Source organism: Alexandromys fortis, unplaced genomic scaffold, assembly GCF_014885135.2.
Source record: "Alexandromys fortis isolate MF-2015 unplaced genomic scaffold, M_Fortis_MF-2015_v1.1 scaffold_100_3062768_6864082, whole genome shotgun sequence".
Taxonomy (NCBI): domain Eukaryota; kingdom Metazoa; phylum Chordata; class Mammalia; order Rodentia; family Cricetidae; genus Alexandromys; species Alexandromys fortis.
Genome location: NW_026067993.1, coordinates 2806431 through 2829132, shown reverse-complemented (window position 1 = coordinate 2829132; position 22702 = coordinate 2806431). Strand labels below are relative to the sequence as shown.

The 22702-nt window shown below is 48.4% G+C and overlaps 1 protein-coding gene across 4 annotated transcripts in view; it reads right to left on the bottom strand.

Moving 5' to 3' along the window:
- Window positions 1–3979: 3979 nt before the first annotated feature.
- The window catches only part of Bcl6 (BCL6 transcription repressor), a 23901-nt gene continuing 5178 nt past the window's right edge, over window positions 3980–22702 (bottom strand). The window contains exons 1-10 of one of the 4 annotated variants that reach the window (XM_050159983.1): window positions 20402–22682; window positions 17737–17775; window positions 16740–16911; window positions 13569–13790; window positions 10963–11940; window positions 10241–10425; window positions 8726–8893; window positions 7151–7281; window positions 6906–7043; window positions 3980–5189 (exon numbers count right to left, since the gene is read on the bottom strand). In XM_050159983.1, the coding sequence (XP_050015940.1) occupies window positions 5046–5189; window positions 6906–7043; window positions 7151–7281; window positions 8726–8893; window positions 10241–10425; window positions 10963–11940; window positions 13569–13790; window positions 16740–16900 (2127 nt within the window). In that variant the 5' untranslated portion in view covers window positions 16901–16911; window positions 17737–17775; window positions 20402–22682 and the 3' untranslated portion in view covers window positions 3980–5045. The other 3 variants (XM_050159986.1, XM_050159985.1, XM_050159982.1) reach the window with 3 other exon arrangements.

Sequence of the window (22702 nt, the reverse complement as noted above, 5' to 3'; positions counted from 1 at the left end):
CACTGCAAAATGTTTCATTACTTAACAGTCTCACACTCGCCTCTAGCCAAAAGGGGGAGCAGTGTTACTACTGAACAGTTTTCAGTCATCTCATTTAGTAGGTTGACTGTAGATAGTTTCTCCTTTGCTACTTCAGAAACTAGTAAATGTCCTTTTGGTATATTTAAAGTACTTATATCAATAAGAACTTGGTAAATAAACAGCTTAAAACCCAAAGATATATTGAACATGAAATATAAAATATCTATGAAGTCTTGCTGCCAGCATAAACTGTGCTCTGGTTTGGAGCACAAGTCTGGAGATAGGAACCTGCAGAGACTAGATCATGTAAAGAGAAGGTACTGGACACAGGTACCCTATTATAAACAGTTGTGAGAAATAGCCAGGCTCTGACAATTTGGGAGCATGGGGTGGGGGCAGAAGGAAAGGAAGAAGGGGAAGAAGAGGGAGGAAGGGGTGGGTTGGGGAGAGCTTGAGGGAATGGGATAATTGAGATGGAGGAAGGACAGAGATGAGAGCGAGGAAAGAGATATCTTGATTGAGGGAGTCATTTTGGGGTTAACAAGAAACCTGGCTCTAGAAAAATTCTCAGGAATCCACAAGGATGACCCTAGCTAAGACCCTAAGCAATAGAGGAGAGGGTGTCTGAACTGGCCTAGCCCTGTAGTTAGACTGATGATTATCTTAAATATCACCATAGAACATTCGTCTAACAATAGATGGAAACAGAGACCCACATCGGAGCACTGGACTGAGCTCCCAAGGTCAAGCTGAAAAGCAGAAGGAGGGAGACTATGAGCAAGGAAGTCAAGACTGTGAGGAGTTTATCCACTGAGACAGTTTGCCTGAACTAATGGGAGCTCATCAACTCCAACTGGACTGGGAGTGAATGAACATGGGATCAAGCTAGTCTCTCTGAATGTGGTTGACAGTTGTGGCAGACTGAGGGGCTAATGACAATGACACTGGGATTTGTCTCTACTGCATGTACTGGCTTTTTGGGATCCCGTTCTCGTTGGATGTATACCTTGTTCAACCAGGATGTAGTGGGGAGGGACTTGGACTTCCCACAGGGTAGGGTGCCTTGCCTTCTCTTAAGATTGGATGTGGTAGGGTTAGGGTGTGTGGAGGGAGTGGGAGGGAAGTTGGAAAAGGGGAGAAAGTGGGAATTTGGATTGTTTTTTTAAGTAATAAAATAATAATAATACTAAAAGAAATAGCCGGTCTCATAGAAACGTAAGTCCAGGAAACTCCAAATAAGAGCAAGCTCCAGAGGACTCTGTATTGGAAGATCAGCTTGCTTTGAGAGCCTCGCTTTGTGGTTCTGCCATTGACGTGGCCTGACAAGCCACAAGAAAGGGGGTCAGCTCTTTCCTGGTTTTCTTCCCCACTTGTTTTCCTGAGCGTGCCTCTGGGAGAACATGAGATGGTTTCTTATTAATTACTGCTGCGAGGGATGCAAAGAAATGAAAACGAGATGCCTGAGTCCTAACCATGGACGGAACTTGAAGTTCTACAAATAGCTGGGTGTGGGAACTCAGGCAAGCTGGACACTTAGCCGCGTGACCTCGGACCTGCCATGTCGTCATTACTAAATCAGAACACGCACCTGTTCTTTCCAAGGGCTGGGGTAAGGAGGAGTCTGGTCTAGGTACTTGTCCAGACACTAGATGGCAGTCAACCTGTTTCCCGCAGTCCCCTAGTGGGTCACAGGAGACACTTGAATTAGAGGGTTGTCTCTACTACATGTCGTCCTACTCCTGAACAGCTGTGCCTGTGTCTACTCAGTCACGTCCATAGGTCTACTGTTGTGACTTGGATGTACAGTCAAGCCCCCAGCCCCACCAAAAGCGATAGTTTTAAAGGCTTATCCTCAGCTGGCCACACTATTTTAGAAGGTTCTGGAAACTTTAGAAGTTGAGGCCTAGCTGGAGAAAATAGGTCATTCCAGAGCATGCCCTTGGAACTGTGTCTTGTCCTTCTCTCTCTCTTTGCTTCCTATCTGCCATGATACCCTGTCTCACCGCAGGCCCAGAGTTAGCAGAAGCAAGGGCCATGGACAGATGTTTATCTGAGCTGTGAGCTGAAAGATGTCAACACTTCCTTGCCGTGTTGAGCATTCTGCTACAGTGGCAAGAAGTCTGGGTTGCCCAGTTGTCCATTCCACTCTTGCCAGGGTCATCTGGAAGTAGGAACCTCAACTGAGACATGCTGCCCTCAGACTGGCCTGCGGACAAGTTTCTGGGGACATTCTCCTGATTGGTGTCGCTGTGCAAGTGTCCTGGGCAGATGGGCTAGGGTGGCATCGGACAGAAAACTGAGCAAGCCACAGAGAACAAGCCAATAAGCGGTGTTCCTCCATGCTTTCTGCCTCTAGGTTCCTGCCTTGAGTTCCAGTCCTGGCTTCCTTCATAGTAGACTGTGATCAGGATGTGTAAGCCCGATAAACCCTTTCCGCCCCAAATTGCTTTTGGTCAGTGTTTTATTACAGCAATGGAAAGCAAACTACAACAAAAGCTAATACACCTACCTCAGTACACACCTCAACTTGAGGTCTTAACAAACCTTTGCCCCTAAACCCTTCCATGATATGAAGAATATCAATTATAGCCTGGTTTTTGAGAACTTTTTTTTAAAATATGAAAATGGATTCGCCCCATGCGTTTGTAATAAAATTCTCTCTCCCCTTTGCTCCGGGCTGTATTCTTAATAACTCTGTTTAGAGATGTTTTTGTTTTACTTATTATTAATCGTCAGCTGGCTGTAGCAGCTCCGTCTTTGATCTCCCTTTTGTCGGAACACCGCCCTCCCTGTCTGCTTCTCAGTCTCCCTCATAAATAGTAATGATACAAAAACAGACTCTCAGGAGCGAAAGGAGCCTGGGGCCAGCCTCCCTCAGGCCTGTGAATTGTCATTCCTGAAGCTGTCTATTCCCTAAGTTCTTCTGCCAGGTTTCTATGGGAGCCGAGGGATCATTTTCTCCCTTTCCAAAGAACAGGGTGAGTCGAGGCCTTGAGCTGGCAAGTCCTTTAAAGTCATTTTCAAAGGAAACCTGAGCTGCAAGGCCGTGCGGTTGGCAGAGGGTGGCGTGACTTTCTGAAGCTCTCTCTGGGGCTTTGGGTGGTCAGCTCCTCCAGGTTCCAACACGTGCTCAGAGCCTGCTGCAAAGTCACTGCCAAGAGCTGATCAGTGGGCACATGTCCCCTCTCCACTGCCACCCAGGAACAGGAAGGGGATGCCGGCTTTCTCTTCTGGGCCCATTACCAGAACCACACTTGTCTTCCCAGTTCTCAGATCCTGCCAATCAAACTTGGTCCTCGGGGTTTTCTGAGGTAAAATAAAAATGGATGCCAAAGCAGGCCAGTGTGAACTGACATCTGAATCACGGATTCATAAAAGGTCTAGTTAACCCAGTCGCCTCTCGGATAAGCTGGGACACAGAGAGCCATGGTGAAAATGGTGACCCAACACACAGGAGAGGTGGCTGTGCTCCAGCCCAGGGGCAGAGGCTTGCTTGGCCTCTGGCCAATCAGGAAGCGCTGAAGTCTATAAATGTCTGTTGGTCACCCACGAGACCTCAAATGCACTGAGGCTGAGAAGTGTGTGACTTAAGCCTTTGACCTGCCCTGTGTAGCCAAGTGAAGGAAACTTGTTTACGAAGCCAGGGCCAAGATGGGCCCTCTCATTTTAGAAAAGAATAACCACCGATCTCAGAGCAGTGGGGGGAGGGGGGACTATGAAACGTTTGTGTCTAAAGCGCAAGGGCAAGCCGCAGAGCACAGCCCAGAGTTAGGGGATTCAAATCCTCCCCCTGACCTTCAGGCTGGGGTCTGCTGCTGGTCCAGGACTCAGGACAGTCTACCCTCAAGCAATGCCCCACTTCAACATCTCACGGACCAGCGGCCCCTCCCTTCCTAGAATGATTCCCACTGGACGGCTTGGATCTCCGTGCAAAGACAGAGCTTCAGAGACATCTCACTTGACTTTTCAACGTTTTATTCTTATATTTGTACAGCTATATTTTACAACGCAATAATGCAGTTTAGACACAGCCAAACCCTGTCTCCGGAGTAATTATAACGACAAGCATGACGCAGAATGTGGGAGGAGTCAGACATTCCCAAAAAGAGTTTAGTTAGTGACAACTTCAAGTCCCTGTGTCTGCCTACACTTCAAAAAGGGACGGCGAACGCTCGCCCACCATTGAAAACTTCCGTGAAAAAAGGCACCGTGAGGACACGTTACAGGTATATACAAACTGAAAACTAGAACAAAAGTATACATTTCTCCTTCTGCAGCTTTTTTTTGTTCTTTTTTTGTTTTTAATACACACTTTGTAAATTGTAAACCTTCACTTGCAAAAAAATACAAAGACACTGAGGCATTTTAGACAAAATATTTTCTTACTTATACAGACGCAATACTTAAAATATTCTCTGAAGTGCTCTTTCTCAATAGATTCTCAGATCCGTGTCTGCCTGCAGATACAAAATCGAGCCTTTAACACAGTTCTATATTTTCAATATATCTTTTTAGGTTTATATATTTATATTATATATATATATTTATATATTTACAACTCTGCCATATATTCCTTCACCTTTGGTTAAAAAAATTAAAGCCCTCTCTTTGACAACATACTGAAGTCTTGTCTTTGAAAACAATACACATTTACATACAAAAGAGATTTCTGTTCCCACAGAACGTTTACATTCCTCGCGTTGCAACCTGTCACGTCAGAACTTTTGCCTTCTCCCCTACTTTGATATAGAAGATGAGTTTGCTTTTTGCTGACATGGTTTGTTCGCCTTACACATAGGAGAAGAAGCAATAGTATTTTCTTAATGTCGTATGGCAGTGTGGGAAGGGGAGCCGCCTTGGCTCCCGGTCCCGCGAACCCCACCCCCACCCCCCACCCCAACTATGATCTGCACTAGTGGATGAGAGAGGCACTACATCATGGGGTGACCTTTGTAAAGTGTTACAGCATCCTTTGGGGAGGTTCTGAGAAAGGGCTACGGAGAAAAGAGTCAACACTCCATGCTTCAGCAGGCTTTGGGGAGCTCCGGAGGCAGGTCAGCAGCCGACACGCGGTATTGCACCTTGGTGTTGGTGATGGCGCCGTGCTTCTGGCGCAGGTGAAGTCGCAGTTGGCTTTTGTGACGGAAGTGTAGGTTGCACTTCTCACACTGGAGAGACACCAGAAGCAAAACGTTAGCTGTCAAGCAACTTCAAGAAATGAGTCCTTTCTCAAAAACCCAGAGCTGGCCGTCTCTGTGAGGGTGGGGTAGAGACAGCTCCTCCCTCGAAAAGGGAACCCATTTGAATCCTGGCTTCCACAGGAGGTTAAGTATACATTGCTCAAATGTCCCTGCCTTCCCTTCCAGGTCACTCATGTTTCCCAGGCTTGAGATGCCCTTCCCTGACTTAACTGCATGATTCCAAATCTTATCCAAGACACAATTCCGATGCAAACTCCCCTAATGAGTAACCCATTTCTGAGTCTAAGATAAACATCCATCTCTTTTCAGATCTTGAGTTTACAGCCGTGCCCCGCTGCCATCTTTGTGCGGCGTTCACGTTCTCATCAGGTGGCTAAGACTTTGAAGTGCATACTTCTCACCCAAACCTTGGAGTCTCCCTACGATCTAGCAGAATGCACCCTCAGAAAACGATGACGTCAGTCTGAATACAGCAGCACAGTTGGGTTAGATGGCCTAAATTCATGGAGATTCTTGAGTCTGGGAGATGTGTTTTCAAACGGCACGGGTCCATGCCAGCTGTGCCACCATGGCCCTGCATCCTGTCCGTGGCATCTACCAAGCCCTTAGCTTTCCCTTCAGTAAGGGATTGGGGCAATCAGTGCCAAATGTCACTCTCAGTTCTTGTCTCTGTGACTAAAATCGGAGCAGATCATGCCGTGGCCACGAGCTTGAGTAACTGGAAGCACTGAATGAATTAGTTACCTAAATACAGCCGGTTCATGAAGTAGGCACTATTTTCTGGATCAATGTACAGATGAGGAAACTAAGGCACTTAGGGTAAAAATAACCAATTTGCCAAGAGACAAATAGAAATACAGAGATGCTCATTCAAAGCCCGCTGCCACTGATGCATCAAAGCACCAAAGCAATCTCAGAAGCTATGGAAGCAAATCAGTGTGGCTCTGTTCCAATTATATATTATTTAGGTCCTACGGAAGTTAAATTTCACAAAACTCACAATATCCCAGTTTTAACCTACACAGCATTTAAAACTTAGCCAGTGGGCTGTAGTTTGCTGAGACTCTGCTCTGGGACACGCTCATTCCAACAGCCTGTCCTTGACTTGGAACGAAGCATGAGGGCACCTGCTCTTTTTTTTGAATTCCATTTATTTTTATGTACATGTGTGCATGATTATCTATATCTGCACCATATGCGTGCAGAGACCCAGGGAGGCCAGGAGAGGGGAATGAATCTCCTCAAGTAGAATTATAGGCTGCTATGAACCACCCAACTCAAGTGCTGGGAACTGAACAGCGCAGGTACTCTTAACTGCAGAACCCCCACCCCCCACCCCGTTCCAGTCAGCTCGGCCTTGAAACAATGTTTTCTAAGCTTATTTTTGGTTCTGGTTTTGGTGTTTTCCTTTGCCATATTTCTCTGGATACTTTTTGACTAGGCTCTGCTCTGACATCTTAGATGCTCTTCAATACATATCTAGTCTAGAGCTACGATGGAGACACTCGAAAAATATTTGTGGAATGAATAGCCCAATTACGTCGCCTTTCCTAAGACCCAGGTCACCGAGACCAATGCCTCCATTCCAAGATGAACACACTGAGACCTGGGACCTCTGCTGCCCTTCTGCTCCGCATCCCTCCCTCTCAGGCCAGCCAGCAGCCATAGCTAGGGTTTACCTACATGGTAAGGTTTCTCTCCTGTGTGGATACGCAGGTGGCTCTTTAGAGTCTGAAGGTGCCTGAAGCGGGTGCCACAGATTTCACAGGGGTACGGCTTCTCTCCGGTGTGGATGAGCACATGGGCACGGAGGTGGGCCACCTGGAGGGGGAGCACAGTGTGAGAGACGCTGCCAGGGTGCTCTGCCAGCCTACGCCCAGGTCCTCACCCCACCCCACGGTACCCTTTCTCCGTGCAGCCCTGCTCACCTGCACGAACCTGGCCCCACAGGTTTCACACTTGTAGGGCTTTTCTCCAGAGTGAATTCGAGTGTGGGTCTTCAGGTTGGCTGGCCGATTGAACTGCGCTCCACAGATGTTACAGCGGTAGGGTTTCTCACCTGTCGCCAGACACATGGTAAAGGGGGGGGGAGGATCATATTTAATGAAGGTCTATACAGCCCCTTCCTTTCAAGGCAACTGGCCAAGATGACTTAGGCCTTCCCTTCTCTATAACAAGGTCAGAGGGAGAATCTAGGGCAGTGGTTCTCAACCTTCCTAATGAATGTTGTGACCCTTTAGTATAGTTTCTCATGGTGTGGGGACTCCCGATCATGAAATTATTTTCATTGCTAATTCATAATTGCAATTTTGCTCCTATTAGGAATCGTAATGTAAATGTCTGTGTTTTCTGAAAGCCTTAGGTGACCCCTGTGACAGGGTCATTCAACCCCCAAAGGGATCACAACTTATAGGTTGAGAACCACTGATCTAGGGACCCGCCCCCATCCTTCACACACACACCCCAACACACTCAGCAGGGGACAAGGCCAAGAAACAAGCAGTGGCATGGTCGGATGTGAACAGTGCTATGCCTAGGACACACGGGGGAGGCTTCTAGAAGCCCAACCTGCAGAACAAGTGTTGCCATTAGGGCATCAGCCTATAAGGGCTTGAGCAAGAGACTGTCCTTCTCTGGACCTCAGTTTCCCTCCCTGAGTGGGAAGGGCTGATTTAGACGACCTGGGAAGACGCTTTGGGTTCTTCTCTTGGACAGACTGATGCAATCATCCACTCGCTCGCCAGGGAGATACTATCAGGCTGCTCTAGTTTCTCTCGCAGAACATACTTTTCCGCTTGTGGCAGGCAACTACAGCTGTATTCCATTTGCAGGCCAGGCGGGGTGTGGGGCTGAGCAGAAGCTGGGCAGAGGAAACCAATCTAGGGTTGAGCCTTCCATTACGGAAAGTTTCGGGGATAATGGGGCCACTGGAAGGTCTGAGAGCTAGTTAATGCCCACGACAATGAGGCTGTGAGACTTGCCCTGGGAAAAAGACTGTAAGTTGGTTGATAAGTCCTTGAGGGGCAGCAAGCGGCTTTTGTTGTTAGCTGGCTCTACCAGAACCCAATCCACTTTGCCACTACCAGCATTGGTCTTCTCACTCAACCCCAGCAGAGGCAGGGAAGCAGGACACACAAAGGGTAAGGGGAGTGGCAGGGACAAGACAGGGTTAAGCCCCTAGTTTAGTGGTTCTCAACCTTTTTAATGCTGCCACCTTATGGTGACCCCCCAATTATAAACTTATTGTCATTGCTGCTTCATAACTGTAATTTTGCTGTCATTGTGAACCATAATGTAAACATCTGACACGCAGGCAGTCTAATATGCGACCCCATGAAAGGGCTATTCAACTCCCAAGGGGGTTGCCATGCGTACGTTGAGAACCACCACCCTAGGCGAAGCCAGGGTGGGGCCTGCCTTCGGCTTCATGCCAACAAAGTCCCCAGGTTTATCCTCTTGTCTGTAGCCCTAACTGGAGCACTCACTGTGGGACAAGGCCATACCCGTGTGGACGGTCTTGTGGCTGGCGAGGTTGCCTTTGTAGCGGAAGGAAGCCTGGCAACGGTCACACTTGTAAGGTTTGTCGCTGTGCGTCTGCAGCGTGTGTCTCTTGAGTGAGGCCTCCTCAGAGAAGCGGCAGTCACATTCATTGCAGAAGAAGGCCCCGTTCTCTGCAGAGCATGGGGGGAAACCACGTCAGCATGGTAGACAGGTAGACAGCATGGTAGAGCTCAGACGCCTCCGTTCTCTGGAAGTAGGCTAGTGCTATCCTGGACCCCGGGCTCCCTAGCCAACACTTACGGGAACCCATAGGACCAGTGGGTTTTTTTTTTTTAATCTTTCTCAGCATTTAGTCGTGGAAGACAGAGATGGGAGAAAGATTAAATCTCAAGGTCTAGGGCTCTCACATGGCCTCACCAATTTGAGGATACCTTAAGCTTTTTTTTTTTTCCTCCTGGAGCGCTGAGAAGGCTTTCTTATCAGTTCAAAGTTCAACGTCTATTCATACACAGCAGCCCTGGGGCAAGACTCTCTAAGCCTCTCTGAGTCTCCCAAGTCAGGTTAATATCCTTATCCTGCCTACTCACAGGAGCACATTATACTATGAAAAAGAATGATAAAATTATGGGGACACGAGACCCAGATCTAACCCAATTAGTCTTTAAGTCCCTTCAGGAGGGATTAATGACAAAGACTCCATGGTCTTCTTTGCATCAAAGACAGGACCCTAAAGGTGATGGCAGAAATGGAAACAAAGGCCCAGAGGCAGGAACTGGATTGCAGAAGAGTCATCTGAGGTCAGGCGGGCACGGTCCCTGTTCTCCCTCTGATTTGTGGCCTGGTGCCACGCTGCTCGCAGGCAGCAGCTTCTCTACTTTGCCACAACAGTTTGAGAGTGGTATATCGCTGCAATTTAACCCTGCTTATATATTTCCTTGGTCACAAAAGATAGTTGCTCGAGCTGTCTTCTAGAGTGAGACTTTTTACCGAGTTAAAAACTGAGGGAGCCAACACTGACTATATGGAAATGTGAATTTAATGATTTAGTTCAACTAAATCCAGCAAACCTTTTCTAAGTACCTCCTCCATGCTAGGAACCAACTAAGGCCTGTAGAAGACACAGGAATGACTAAGGCCAGAAGTTTCTCCAAAGAGAATCTACAGCCTTCCAAGAAACACTACCACGCATCCAGGTCGGTACAGTAGTTTTGGCACAAACAGGCTGAGGAAGCTCTGGGGGTCCCAGCAGCCCTGAAAGCCACTGTTGCTGGGGTGAAGCTGAAGATTGCTCAGCCACTCAGTTACCCAAGTTCAACACCTACCCCTGATCAGCCCCGTTCCTGGTAGACGACGGGGAGAGACTAACCATTGTTGGTGATGGTGAGTACCAACGGATTTATAATCCAGGTCATTTCCTAGACACAGCTGCACCAATAAAATGGAAACACAAATCCCACAGAGCAGAGGGGCCTCCCTTCTCCCAGGCACTGAGTGGGAAGGAGGAGAAAGGGACTTACCACAGCTGGAATCTGAGTACTCTGAGTGGGTCTCTCCCATCTCCTCGGGGAACGTGGGCCCAGCAGTGTGGAGGCACATCTCTGTATGCTGTGGGGACTGAGAGCCACAGGACGTGCACTTTGGGGGGTGCATGTAAAGTGGCGAGTGGCTCTCACTGCTGCTTCGGGGGGAGCCTGTCAGGGACCTGTGGACAGAAAAAAAAGGGGTGTCAGCAGCCAGCAGTAGTAGTCCACATGGTCTCCATGCTAACCTCTCTCTGTATGTTCAGGCAAGCCCAGAGATCACAGTTGCCTTCTGCAGTTCTAAGGGTCGAGCCCTCCTCAAGCTCTCTTTTGCTGACTGGTGTCAACGAGTGCCTAACTTCCACTTCTAGGCTCAGTTGCTTCTCCTAAGGCCTGCAGCCCACAGCCTCTCTTGGTCTAAAAGGAGGGTTCCCTGATCCATCATGACCACAGGAAGTGCCTCTGGGATTTGTGGAATGCTTTTCTCTCACACAAGGCAATGCTCTCTCTTGCTATGGAAAACAAAAGAAAATGAAACAAAAATACAACTTCCGCGAACTATGCTTCATGACTCAGGTTAACTCATGCCCGTACTAGTCCCCCTCAGCATTTCAGACAGAAGACTTCACAGCCCTGCACTCTGCATCCATCTGAGGCTGGGAAGCTCAGAACTGTGCACAGGTAACCCCTGACCTTAGACCCACAGCCTCTGAAATCACCTGTTCACGATGTTATTGAGTCGGCTGGCTTGGGGGATAGTTGAGTCCTCTCCACTCACACTGAGCTTGGTTGGGGACTGGAGACCAAGGTTCTCAGGCTCCAAAGGTGGCTGGCAGACAGGTGGGGCCGGGTAGACTCGAGGGGAGAGGCGGCCCAGCTCTGCCTGCTCAGTGCCCTCTGATTTGGCATTCTGGTTGAGGCTGTTGAGCACAATGAACTTATACTTCTTCCAGTTGCAAGCTTTCGGGTCAGTGGGGCTCTTGGCTGGCGGGGAGCCAGAGGCCTGGAGGATGCAGGCGTTCTTGCTACTGCAGGACTCTGTGGGTGAGTTGGGCTGGCAGTCAGATTTCTGGGGACTCTGGGGACTAACCAGACCCTTCCTGTTCAAGGGTGCATTAGGGGGCTCAAAATGCAGGGCGATTTCATCCTCCGAAGAGGGTCTCTCTTCTTCTTTGCTGGCCTTGTCACAGGGGAAGTATGGGGCATTCCGGGCAGAGGGGGCAGCAGGCTTGGGGCCCTCAGTCACACTGTAGTGCATGTCACTCCGTGCCTCCTCTGGGACTGCCTCCTTGGGTGAGTAGATGTTGCTGTGGCACAAGCTGGGGGACACCTCCATGGCTGGTCTGCTATATTCACCGGGGACTGGCCTGGCACTGTCGCAGGAGAGGGTCCGTTCCTTGGGGAAGTGGTTAGCCACAGGCATGCGGGCATGGGCATCTCGTAGCTCTTCATCAGAGAAAAGGAAGCTGCTGAGTGGGAGGTGGCTGTACATAGGATACGAGGCTGGCGGTGTTGACAGGCCACTGTAGAGGCTAGGGGGAAAGGCTCTGCTCTCACACCCAGGGGGATTTCTTAGGGACAGGTTGTTCTCCACGACCTCACGCCCTCTGTAGGCCATGATGTCATGGGGCATCAGCATCCGGCTGTTCAGGAACTCTTCTCGGGGAGGCTTAAGTGCTGGGGCCATTTCTGCTTCGCTGTGGGGGTTAAAAAAAAAGACCCCAGGTTAGAACTGTTAATCAGGGGACTTTCCACAGCTATATAACCACTTCTGGGTCTGAGTCAGCTAAACATGGAAGATTTGACTCTGGAGTGGGAAACACAATTATAAGGTATTAATACTCAGAGGTCTAGTAGCTGAGCTACAGTTGGGGAAACTGAGGAAGATGAGTCACTCATATAGTCTGTGTCTGACTGGACCTGACCTCGCAAATACGAGGCCCATATGTATGCATGTCTTGGGAATGATAATTCTTCTGGTGATGTAGAATTTGATGGGCTACATAAAGCATTTAAGGCCTGTATCTCATTTCAAGCAATGAGCTAAATCGTTCGAATAAAATCCTGCAGGGAAAGGCAGGCATGTTATACACATGGAAGCAAGGAGGGAAGAATGTATGCAATGTTAGTGCGATACACTCAGAGAATATCATCTAATAGACTTGGCCCATATGTTCAACAGACGCACCGAGAAGACCACGGAGGAGGAGAGCAGGCAGTGACCAGTGCAAAAGCCCTGGTTCCGGAGTAGCCTGGCCTGGTTTGCAAACGCAGCTCTGACCTGGAGCAAGTTGCTTAACTATTGGGAGCACAAGGCCTGGCCTGTATAAAGTACTCCCAAATGAAGGCAATGATGAACTCGCCGCCATTATCACCCACTGGAGACAAAAACATTGGCTGCAAATACTTAAAGGGACTTCTGTGGGTGAAAAAAGTAGGCCAGCTCAACCCGCTCTCCAGCAAACAGAGCCAGAATCAGAAAGTGAGGGCTCCAAGAGCCGGATTTTAAGAGGCTGTACGGAGGGACTTTCCAGCTACCCCAGGTGGATGGTACGGCACTGAGAACATGCGTTCTTAGTCCCTGGAAGTGGTCAGATGCAGACTGGAAATGCCTTCTGTTAAGAAAGAAGGCCGTTTCCCTGAAGCTGCCAGCTGCCGAGGCGAGCGATTCTGAGACAGTTGAGCCTCAAGTAGCTGCTGTATTTAGCAAGGCTCTCCACTTCCTCAGCTCTCAGCATCCTCGACCTCCACGGATGTTCACGTCTCCTACACTTTGGGTAAGGGTTCGACCAAGTGAACTCGATTCAGTTCTTTACGCGTCCTCCCAACGGGAGCGTGGCTATATGGATAAAGAGTAAGGCAGTCACATACACTCTGGTGGCCTGTGCTCTGGTGGGGTACTAAGGCACATGTGTAAATAGTTACGGTAGAAATCTAAAGGAGGGCCCACATATGCACACAATCGTTAAGAGAAGATTGGAAGGAAAAGCAAAAATGCTGCCTGCCAAACACAGAGGAGCAGAGAGAGTCGGCTAAACCTCCGCGGAAAAGGCATCCAGTTCTGGCCCTGCAGGGTGAGTGGAAGGAGAGAGACTAAAAGAAAATGGGGCAGGGTGTGGGGGGTGGGGGGTACCCAAGACATACACATCTGGGCTGCTGCAAGGAATGACATCTGCCTAGAGTACACGAATAAAGGGGAGGAGAATTGCGCAATTTTTATAGCGAGGTGGGTGTAACGTGTCCTAGATGCTGTCGTGGCAGACACGGTTTCTGATCTGGAAGTATCCTTTCTGCACCCCCAGCTTCTACGTAGAGAGCAGCTCACCTGGCCTTGATGAACTTCCTGCACGTGTCCACAACGTGCTCCATCTGCAGGTACATGGCTGTAGCCATCACAGCCATGATGTTTCCTTCCCGCAGGTTGAGCCTAGATGTATACATGAAGTCCAAGAGGATGCAGAACCCCTCAGGGTTGATCTCAGGATCCAGATTGATTACGCTAAGGTTGCACTTCAACTGGTCAGTGAAGATGCTGTAGAAGAGGCCACTGTAAGGCAAACAGAGGTGCAACTGTAGGGGTCACAAAGCATCTATGTCTTGTCGTCCCAGAGCCCAGAGCCCTAAGCTCTGTGGCACTTGCTAATACCTTCTACCTGTGGACAGCCTAGCAGATACCAGGAATTTGTGAATGGGACTGTGCTTTGGTTTCCCGGCCACCCGGACCCGAACAGTCACACAGAAGCTATATTAATTACAACACTGTTTGACCAATGGCTCGGGTGTATTTTTAGATAGCTCTTATATCTTTAATTAACACATCTATCATATCTGTGTATCTCCACGAGCCTGTGGCCTACCAGTCACATTCTGGCATCTTTCTCCTTCAGCAGTTACACGGCATCCCCTTGATTCCACACCTACTCTCTCTATATAACTCTGTTTGGATTTCCTGCCTGGCTTTACTTTGCTAAGTCATTGGCCAAAACAGCTGTACTCATCAACCAATAAAAGTAACACATAGACAGAAGGCCATCCCACATCAGGAATTCTGTAAGCGTTTTGCATGTTTACATTAACCTCTGTCCTTTCTAATCCTGTGAGATATGTACCGCCAAGTTCCACCTTTACAAATGGGGAAACTGAATTCGCAGAGTGGGAAACAGTCTCAGAATCACGGCACTGCTTTCCTGTTGCCTGACGTAGCTCTCATCTGCAGCCACTACACTGACTTTAAGTTCCGTCTAAGTACTCTCCTCTCTTTGCCACAATACCCTTATTTTAAAAAGCCGATGGCATGAGGAGCAAATAAGGGCTGGGTGACAAATAATATCCATATGCTCCACCACCTTTCTCAAAGGCCGGGGATCATCAGAAGGTCAATTATTCCTAGATTTGAGGTAAATCCCAAGTCCTGGCTTCAGATCATGTTGTCTATTCAGCTAAAACTAGAATTCTAGACTAGCTTGTTCTCTCAGCTTTTCTCTTTCTGGGTGGGTTGCCAGAAACGAACCAGACCTTCCTTCCCCAATAAGCAATTCTTCAACCTTGTCTAATACCCTTAACTTCTCTGTCCCTTGGTTTCCTTATCTGCCAAGGTAAGGGGAGAATTGTGTGTGCTTAATAGGATTGTGGCAAAAATGAAAACTGTTAGCGGTAGCACTGATGCTTGGCACACAGTAAACACTAGCTCTTATTTTATGTCTGTACAAATTTCTGTTCTCTGTATTTTAAATTTTTATTTCGTGTGCGTGTGCGTGTGTGTGCGTGCGTGTGTGTGCGTGTGTGCATGCGTGCGTGTGTGTGCGTGCGTGTGTGCGTGTGTGTGCGTGTGTGTGTGCGTGTGTGTGTGTGTGTGTGCATGTGTGGAGGTGTGTGTGTGTGTGTGTGTGTGTGTGTGTAGTGTGTGGTGTGTAGATAGACCGACAGACACCAGAAAAGGAAAATCACCATTTTTTTTCTTCCACACTCCCATCTCAAGCCCCTCACCCTTATTCCATATAAATTCAATTTGACAACCCTGCTAATTGGATAAGAACTCCTACGCTCCTAGGAGGCTGTTCCCTTTTCTTTCCTTTTACTTTTTCTTTCTCTCTTTTTGTTTTTGGAGGGCTCAAAACAGGGTGATTGTGCCGTTCTTTAACACGAATTCCATCTGCTTTATTCCTCTCTCGCCTTTCAGGGCTACTTCTGAATATTTATGAAGCCTTCCCTCTCCCCCTCACTCCTTACTGCCCCACCTCCACCCTCCTGCCTCTCTCCCGACAGGGCTCCAGCCTCCTCCCCTTCTCTAGAGCTGGGAAAAAAAAAAACNTGTGTGCGTGCGTGTGTGCGTGTGTGTGCGTGTGTGTGTGCGTGTGTGTGTGTGTGTGTGCATGTGTGCGTGTGTGTGTGTGTGTGTGTGTGTGTGTGTGCTACAGAATGGGAGTGGAGGCCAGAGGACAGCATGTCAGACCTACTCCTCTCCTTCCACCATGTTGGTCCTAGGGTTGAAGTCAGGTCATCAGGCTTGGGGGCAGGTGCCTTCACCTCCTGAGCCATCTCATCAGCCAGCCCTTCACAATATTTTTAAGCGCTATTATTAGACATTAGCTACTTTCTCTAATTGCAACACAGAGCTGTACATCACTGCATAGACCTGTGCCTTGCTTTCATTGCAAAATGGAGACATGGTGCCATCCACAAGAGACAGCTTGTGGGGAGAGCTTAGAATTGACTTAAGATGATATCACCCAGGAAACTTGAAATTCAGGGAAAATACCCAGAATTATCACACTTACTCACTCTCTACTTAAACCATGGGACTATAGTTATAGTATAAATTAAGTCCAACAATCTGGGAACAGTGGTTCATATCTACAATCCCAGCACTTGGGGTAAGAGAATCAGAATTTCAAGGTCAGCCTTAGCTAAGTAATGTGTTAAAATCTCTTTCAAAAAAATATTTTGTTAATAAAGTACAGTTATGGCATAAAAGGGCAAAAGCTATCGTGCTTAAAGTATTTAGAACCTGCCCTTTGCTTTTCATCCGCACACTGATTAACTGAATGTCTTTTAGTTAACCAGCATGTGTCTCCCTTCTGGCTTCAGACGCATCGTGTCTTTGAGAGTACATTTCTTCACCCCCTATGCCTCTGTTCTCTAAAGGTGTGTTCCTTCAATTGTTTCCTGAAAGTCCAGAACACCAGGCCAGGTGCTGAGATCTGGAGACTAAGGGAATATCATCACAGACACAAGGAACGGCCTACATATTTGTCTCGCTGGCGGCTGCCAATCCTACCTCCCCGTTTTATTTATTTTAGTTTATTTTTTCAAGACAGGGTTTCTCTGTAGCTTTGGAGCCTGCTCTAGAACTAGTTCTTGTAGCCCAGGCTGGTCTCAAACTCACAGAGATCTGCCTGCCTCTGCCTCCGGAGTGCTGAGGTTAAAGGCGTGCATTACCAACACCTGGCCTACCTCCCCGTTTTATACAGTCACCCCTCACTCCAACCCCACTCACCTGCAGGCCATGAGCACTGTCTTATGGGCTCTGAACTGTTCACGGCTCACCACAATGACGACGTCCGTCAAGATGTCCCGACTCCGGAGACGATTAAGGTTGAGAAGAACATCACTCGCATGGCGGGTGAACTGAATGCAGCTGTCAGCCGGCGAGGCCATGTTGTCTTTGCCTGAACAGAAATTAAATTCCTATTAGTCCTCTAGAATCTACTCCCTGCTTACCAAAAGACGTAGACAATAGTTTAGCAAGCTAAGGTGTAGAACGCAACTCAGGTATCTAGTGAACAATTCCTAGTCCATCTCTGGACATTTCTACTCATAGCTGTCGATCAGGGAGAATAAAAGCTAAGGTAGAAAGCTCTTTAGGGGAAAGGGGAAGGGAAGGACAGTTAAGTGTTTTTCCCACATACTAAAGACACTGCCAAGCATTGAGAGGCAGTGAGTATGTTGCAATGAAGAAAACCACTCTTGGAGAGTTACCCAGTTCGCTTTGCCTTTCACCAGCTCTATGACGTGGAGTGCGCTGTTACTGTTTCTGGGCTTTGGTTTTCCAAAATAGGAAGGGCAATACCTATGTGGTATTTAAAATTAGAAATATGTGCCTAGACTATAATAGGTTCTTTAAAAAAAAAAAGGTGCAGCTATTTTTATCTGTATGTCGTTTCATTATCCACCCCATGCTCTGGGACTGTGAGCTGTTTCGTTCAATAATTTGAATGCTTTAGCACTAGCAAACCCTAGCCGAGGAGGCGACCAGACTAGCCTGAACTGTGAACGAATAAGGGCTGGACGAATAATACCACGCAGCGCTATTTAGTCAGTTAGTATCGGGACAGAGGGGTGAGCGCTGAGATCTGTACAGAGAGAAGTCATTATCCTTTGCTCGTCAAGCGAAAGGTGGCAAGCTTAAAAAGAAGCACACATGCATGGGTGGGTGAAATTCAAAAGAAATAATTCATCTACAAATCTTATAGCCTATGATTCGATCTACTCACCCAATGCCTTGCTTCACAGTCCAAAATTTTGCTTTAAAACTGCAGAGAAGAGAGCAAACAGAGATTGACTAAATGATTGTAAGATTGTCCACTCAGTCTTATTTTAGGACACACGTAGTTAGCTTTGCTTTGATAGCTGCAGCCTGCCAGCTGGTGCGGTTTTCCCACAAGCTAGCAAACATATTCCATCTCTGCGCTTATAGAAACAACAGGCACTCAAAGCCATTTGGTAACAATGCCTTAGCCTTACTGCTGGGAATACCACTGCCAGCATTAATTACAAATGCCTGTATACATATATTTCCTTTCCCAGGGTAAAATATATATGTATATGTATATACATATACATCAAAAGACCATTTTGGTTTATGGGAAACAAAAAAAATAACTAACTCTTTCAATATTAATGATAATGATTCTTCGGGGACCGAAAAACACTGGATGCTATTCAAACCCTTGCTAAAAATATTATCTTTCAAGTCTTAGAATGATTCCACAAGGCTGATACAGCCAATATCTTTATCCTTATTTCACTGGTGATGAAATTGAGACTCAGGGTTCAAATGACTTGTTCAGGACAAACAGCCAGGCAGTATCTCCTGATTCTCTGGAACACTTAAGACGGAATACCAAGTCTACAGAATAAAACCCAAGACATCATGTTTGTGCATTCCTTGAGTATCTTTGCCCTCTTTTTCAAAGTTTCCCCTCCCTCTATTTCCAGGTCTAAGACTAGACAGAGGACTGACCCTAGCTTCCAAGTTTGGCCTTCTCCTGGCTGGTGAAAGATTTAACTGTGTGGTTTAGCTGAGAACTGGCCAGGGAGCCTTAAAGAGATTTAATGAAATATGTGCTCTCTCCAGACTGGTTTCTCTAAAACAAAAATCATTAAGAACGTAGGTGCAAGACTCTCCTTTATGATGAGATGTGGGCTGCAAAGCAGAGTGATAATATATCGGAACTCTGCTCTCCCATTTCAACAGCACGGCCCTCCAAAACTGCTTTCCCAGTAAAGTAGCCTAAGGCCAGTGAGGTCATGTCGGGCCACGTAGATCACTGATGGCCTGGCCCTAGGTCTTCTGGCTTAGATTCCTGTCCTCTTTCCAAGTCAGCCTACGTGCTGTAAAAAACGCAAGACAGCGGCACCCTGAGGTGGGTGAATCTCAGTTTTAAGCTCCTTCCCCCACACCAATTTTGTCCCATTCCACGGGGCTGAGTCTTACCAAATGAGCACTCTAAAATGAGAGGTTTCCTTGAGTCTGTAACCACTCAGATATTTCTCTGTGGTGCCAAAGGCCAGTCAGTCAATCTCATCAGCTTTGAGCTTAAGATGTGTGTGTGTGTGTGTGTGTGTGTGTGTGTGTGTGTGTGTGTGTGTGAGTGGGTCTAGGGTAGAACACGGGGGAAGAGAGAGGGCAGAAAAAAAAGAGGAAAGAACCTAGTTCTTCCTGAACCCACCCCAATCCAGAGTGAGGAAACAGGTTTCACTTGGGCCTCACAGAACCTCAATAAACTTGTCTCTTTTGAAAATAAATGCTGCAGACATGTGACCTTTATTTACTAACTTTCTCCTGCTTCCCCGTGGAAGAGATCCACAAACCCTTCTGGAATACTTGTGCTGAGCTTCAACCACTTGTGGATTTCCAGTCACAGACTTTTGGAACCACAGGAAGCCCAGATTTGCCATTTCACCATGACAAGTGGCAATGACTCACTCCACATGAGGACAGACCGAAAGCAAACCAAAAAGGCAGCCCTGCTATGTCCACTGTCAGGCTGGCCTTGGGCTTTTCCTTTAAGCCTGTCTCCTTCTACAACGCGCTTGCCCAGACCCCGGCAGCCTGTGCTCTGCAGTCACTAGGCTCTAGGATTCACGTCTCTACGAGCCAACTGTTCTCAGCAGCCCCACCGCAACTCCCAGGGTGCCGGCTAATGTTCTAGCTGAATGGCACCTCCCTCCAGGCACTGCAGACACGGAAGCTCTGCGAACCAGCCTGTTTGGATGACAAATCACTCAGTCCTTTCCCACCCATCATTGTACCTTATCTTTATAACAGTCAGGATTCACTATGAAGGAAACTGAGGCTCCCGAAACAAGCCCTTGCCCAAGATCTCAAAATCATCCGCCAACAAGGTTCTCTGAAAACAAGCCTAGGGGAGAATTAGGCCAGCCAGGAGAAGGGAACAAGAACTGGATCTCCGCTCTAACTCCAGGTCCAGCTGCAGTAATCCCCAACTAAGAATTAAATGATGACTAACCCACCCCTGCATCCTTTCCCTCCCAGGGCACTTTCCCTGTGTGCACTCAGTGAGACAGCTTCTCTAGAGGAGCTTCAATTGGGAGGAAAAAGGGGGGAGAGGAGAGAGAGAAAAAAAAACAGGCAAAGAAGGCAGCAGAACTGGGAACAACGGGGGGGGGGAGGAGAGAAAGAAAGAGAGAGAGAGAGAGAGAGAGAGAGAGAGAGAGAGAGAGAGAGAGAGAGACAAGCAGAGAGACCTGAGAGGCGAGGCGAGAGCTAGCAAAGGAGCCAATGCTAAAGACTTCATTCTTTCCCTTCCCTTTTGGGCGGAGGTGGCACTAGGCAGTCGCACTGCTTGCTCACACGCACCGGCACAAACCCCAGCCCCGCCACCTGGCAAGCCTGCGCAGACTCGCTCACCGCACCTGGCTGTCTGTACCTGTCTTCCTGGGACCGCCCACCCCCTGGCGATCGGTTGGCACTGCTGCCCATCCGCCAGAAGCCCGGGAAGGTGCGGCCAGGGCCGGGTGGAAGGACTGTAACGGCCCTTAATTTGGTTACATTCAAATAAATGTTTTCCTGAACGTCGGTAGCTAACATTATGTGCGACTTTTTTTTTTCCTGTTACTCTGTCAAAGCAGGGGGCCACGAGGGGAATGGCACAGCCCTCTCATTCCCGGAATGTAGTCGACCTCAGCTCTGAGGATTTCATAGAACACTCCTGCCCAGCGCGGGCTCCAACGAGAAGTAACTTTCCAGGAAGCCCAATCCGGGTTTGCTGGCTATGCAGCATTGGCCGGGGACAGAGCACCCTTTCCCCTAAATCCGCCGTCCACATGGGTTCTGGCTTCCAGACCCGAGTCCACCTGGTCCCCATCCCTGCCCCCAACAAGCTAAAAACCGCAGAGTGTGGAGCCCAGGAGTCTGGAGACAGTCCGAGGTTCGCTCCATGATTTCCAGTTTGCCCCATTCTGACAACTGGGTGGCTGGAGTTTGTTTGCTTTTGTTTTGTTGTTGTTTGTCTTGGGGGTTTGAAGTTATTTCTTGGGGTTTCTTTTTGTCCTCTTGTTTGCTATTTTTTTCCCCTGCTTTAGAAGGGGATGGGTAGGTAAGAAGTCAAGGTCAAAGAGATAAAGTCCCCCAGGAGTAAGGGTCCCCAACCTTCTAGACCTGGCCGAATGGGAAGAAAACTAAACCTAAAAGAAAACTAAACTGAAAGTCTCTTCCGCCTACGTTGGCAAGAAAGGGGAGGTTTCCGCCCAGCCTTCTTTAGAGCCAGAGCTACCAGGCTGAAGCCAGACAGGCTCCAGGATTTCAGAATCTTATTTTCCCCCGAAAACATAGAGACAGGGTAACCGCGCCGACTGCTGTCGGAGCTCTAAGACCCCGCAAGGCTGCCTCTCGGTCTCAGGAATGTCCCCCGCTGTGACCACCCACTAAGTGCTCAGCGCCCTTGCGTCTTTGGGGCGGTTTCTGCCCAACCTAGTCCAGTCCTAAAAGTAGCGGGTTGCATCTCCGCGCGCAGAGGCGGGGTCAGGCTCGCACCCCACAGATGGGGTCTCTCTGTTCTCAAGATCCTGTTTTCTGTTTTCCTCGTCCTTCGCCCTGAGCTAAGGGAATTTTTAAACAGGACCGGGTTGAATATCTGAGGAGTTACCGCACTTATTACAAGTGCAATCACGATGATGTATTTACCTCGTCCTGACGCTAGAGAGAGCCCTCCATCAAGGTTTGAAACTACAACTGGCTGCTCGGCCCGCCCCTCCTTCCTTTTGACCTAGTTTGGCCATTGTCTGGATTTGGAGAAAGCCTTTCCACTCCTCTCTATCCAGGATGGTTGCTGGATTATTGGTAATCTAATAACTCCAATAGCTCGCCAAAGAATCCCAAGAGGATTCTCAAAGTATAAAGCACTGTCTAGGGGCAAGGAGTTTGAATAAGGCGGGATGGGGGTGCGGGGGTGACGCGTTGAAACATTGCCTCTGGGCGCCAACAGGACCGCTCTTTCCTAACAGGGTATTCAGGTCTAGCCACCGCGTTCTGGAGATAACGGGTAGAGTCAAAGCGTTGCTTCTGTTCTGGAGGCAGAGGAGGACAATAATGCTGCTCTTGCCTCTGGGTGGCGATGACAGTAAAGATCATAAGAGGTACTGGTCGCGTGATGGCCTCCCAGCTGCGTGAACCAAACTAAATAGAGGACTTTATGGCCTGACTTTCATTTCTGTCACACGTCCTGCCCCAGAGCTCTTGCAAGGTTGCAAACTTCGAGGAAATAAAATAAAACAAAGGGATGAGTTTTATCATCAAGATCTGAAGAGCCGAGGGGATGCTCCCCATGAACCTGGCCAAGACAGCATCCAGAAGGCCTGCAGACAATGCCAGCAAACCATGTCCTTCAGCAGAGATCTCTTCCCCCATCCTGGCTGGACTGGGATCGGCCTTGGGGTACGGGGGGGGGTGCTGTTGAGCAGGAGAGAGACGCATGATCTCCCCCAAGCAAACAATGCCTTTTAAAATTCGATCTAGACAGAAGTCAGCCAAGGTCTTTATTCACGTTAATGAAGATGGAAGGCACTAACTGTCCTTGGAAAGCGATGAGTCAAACTTGACCGCGCTTCAGACACGTCCCCAGATTCGTTTCCAACACGAACAGAGGCGCATTTCTCCGCGCGGCGGCCTGGGACAACTCCCGCAGTGATAGAGGATGAACTGGATTCCACCCGGCC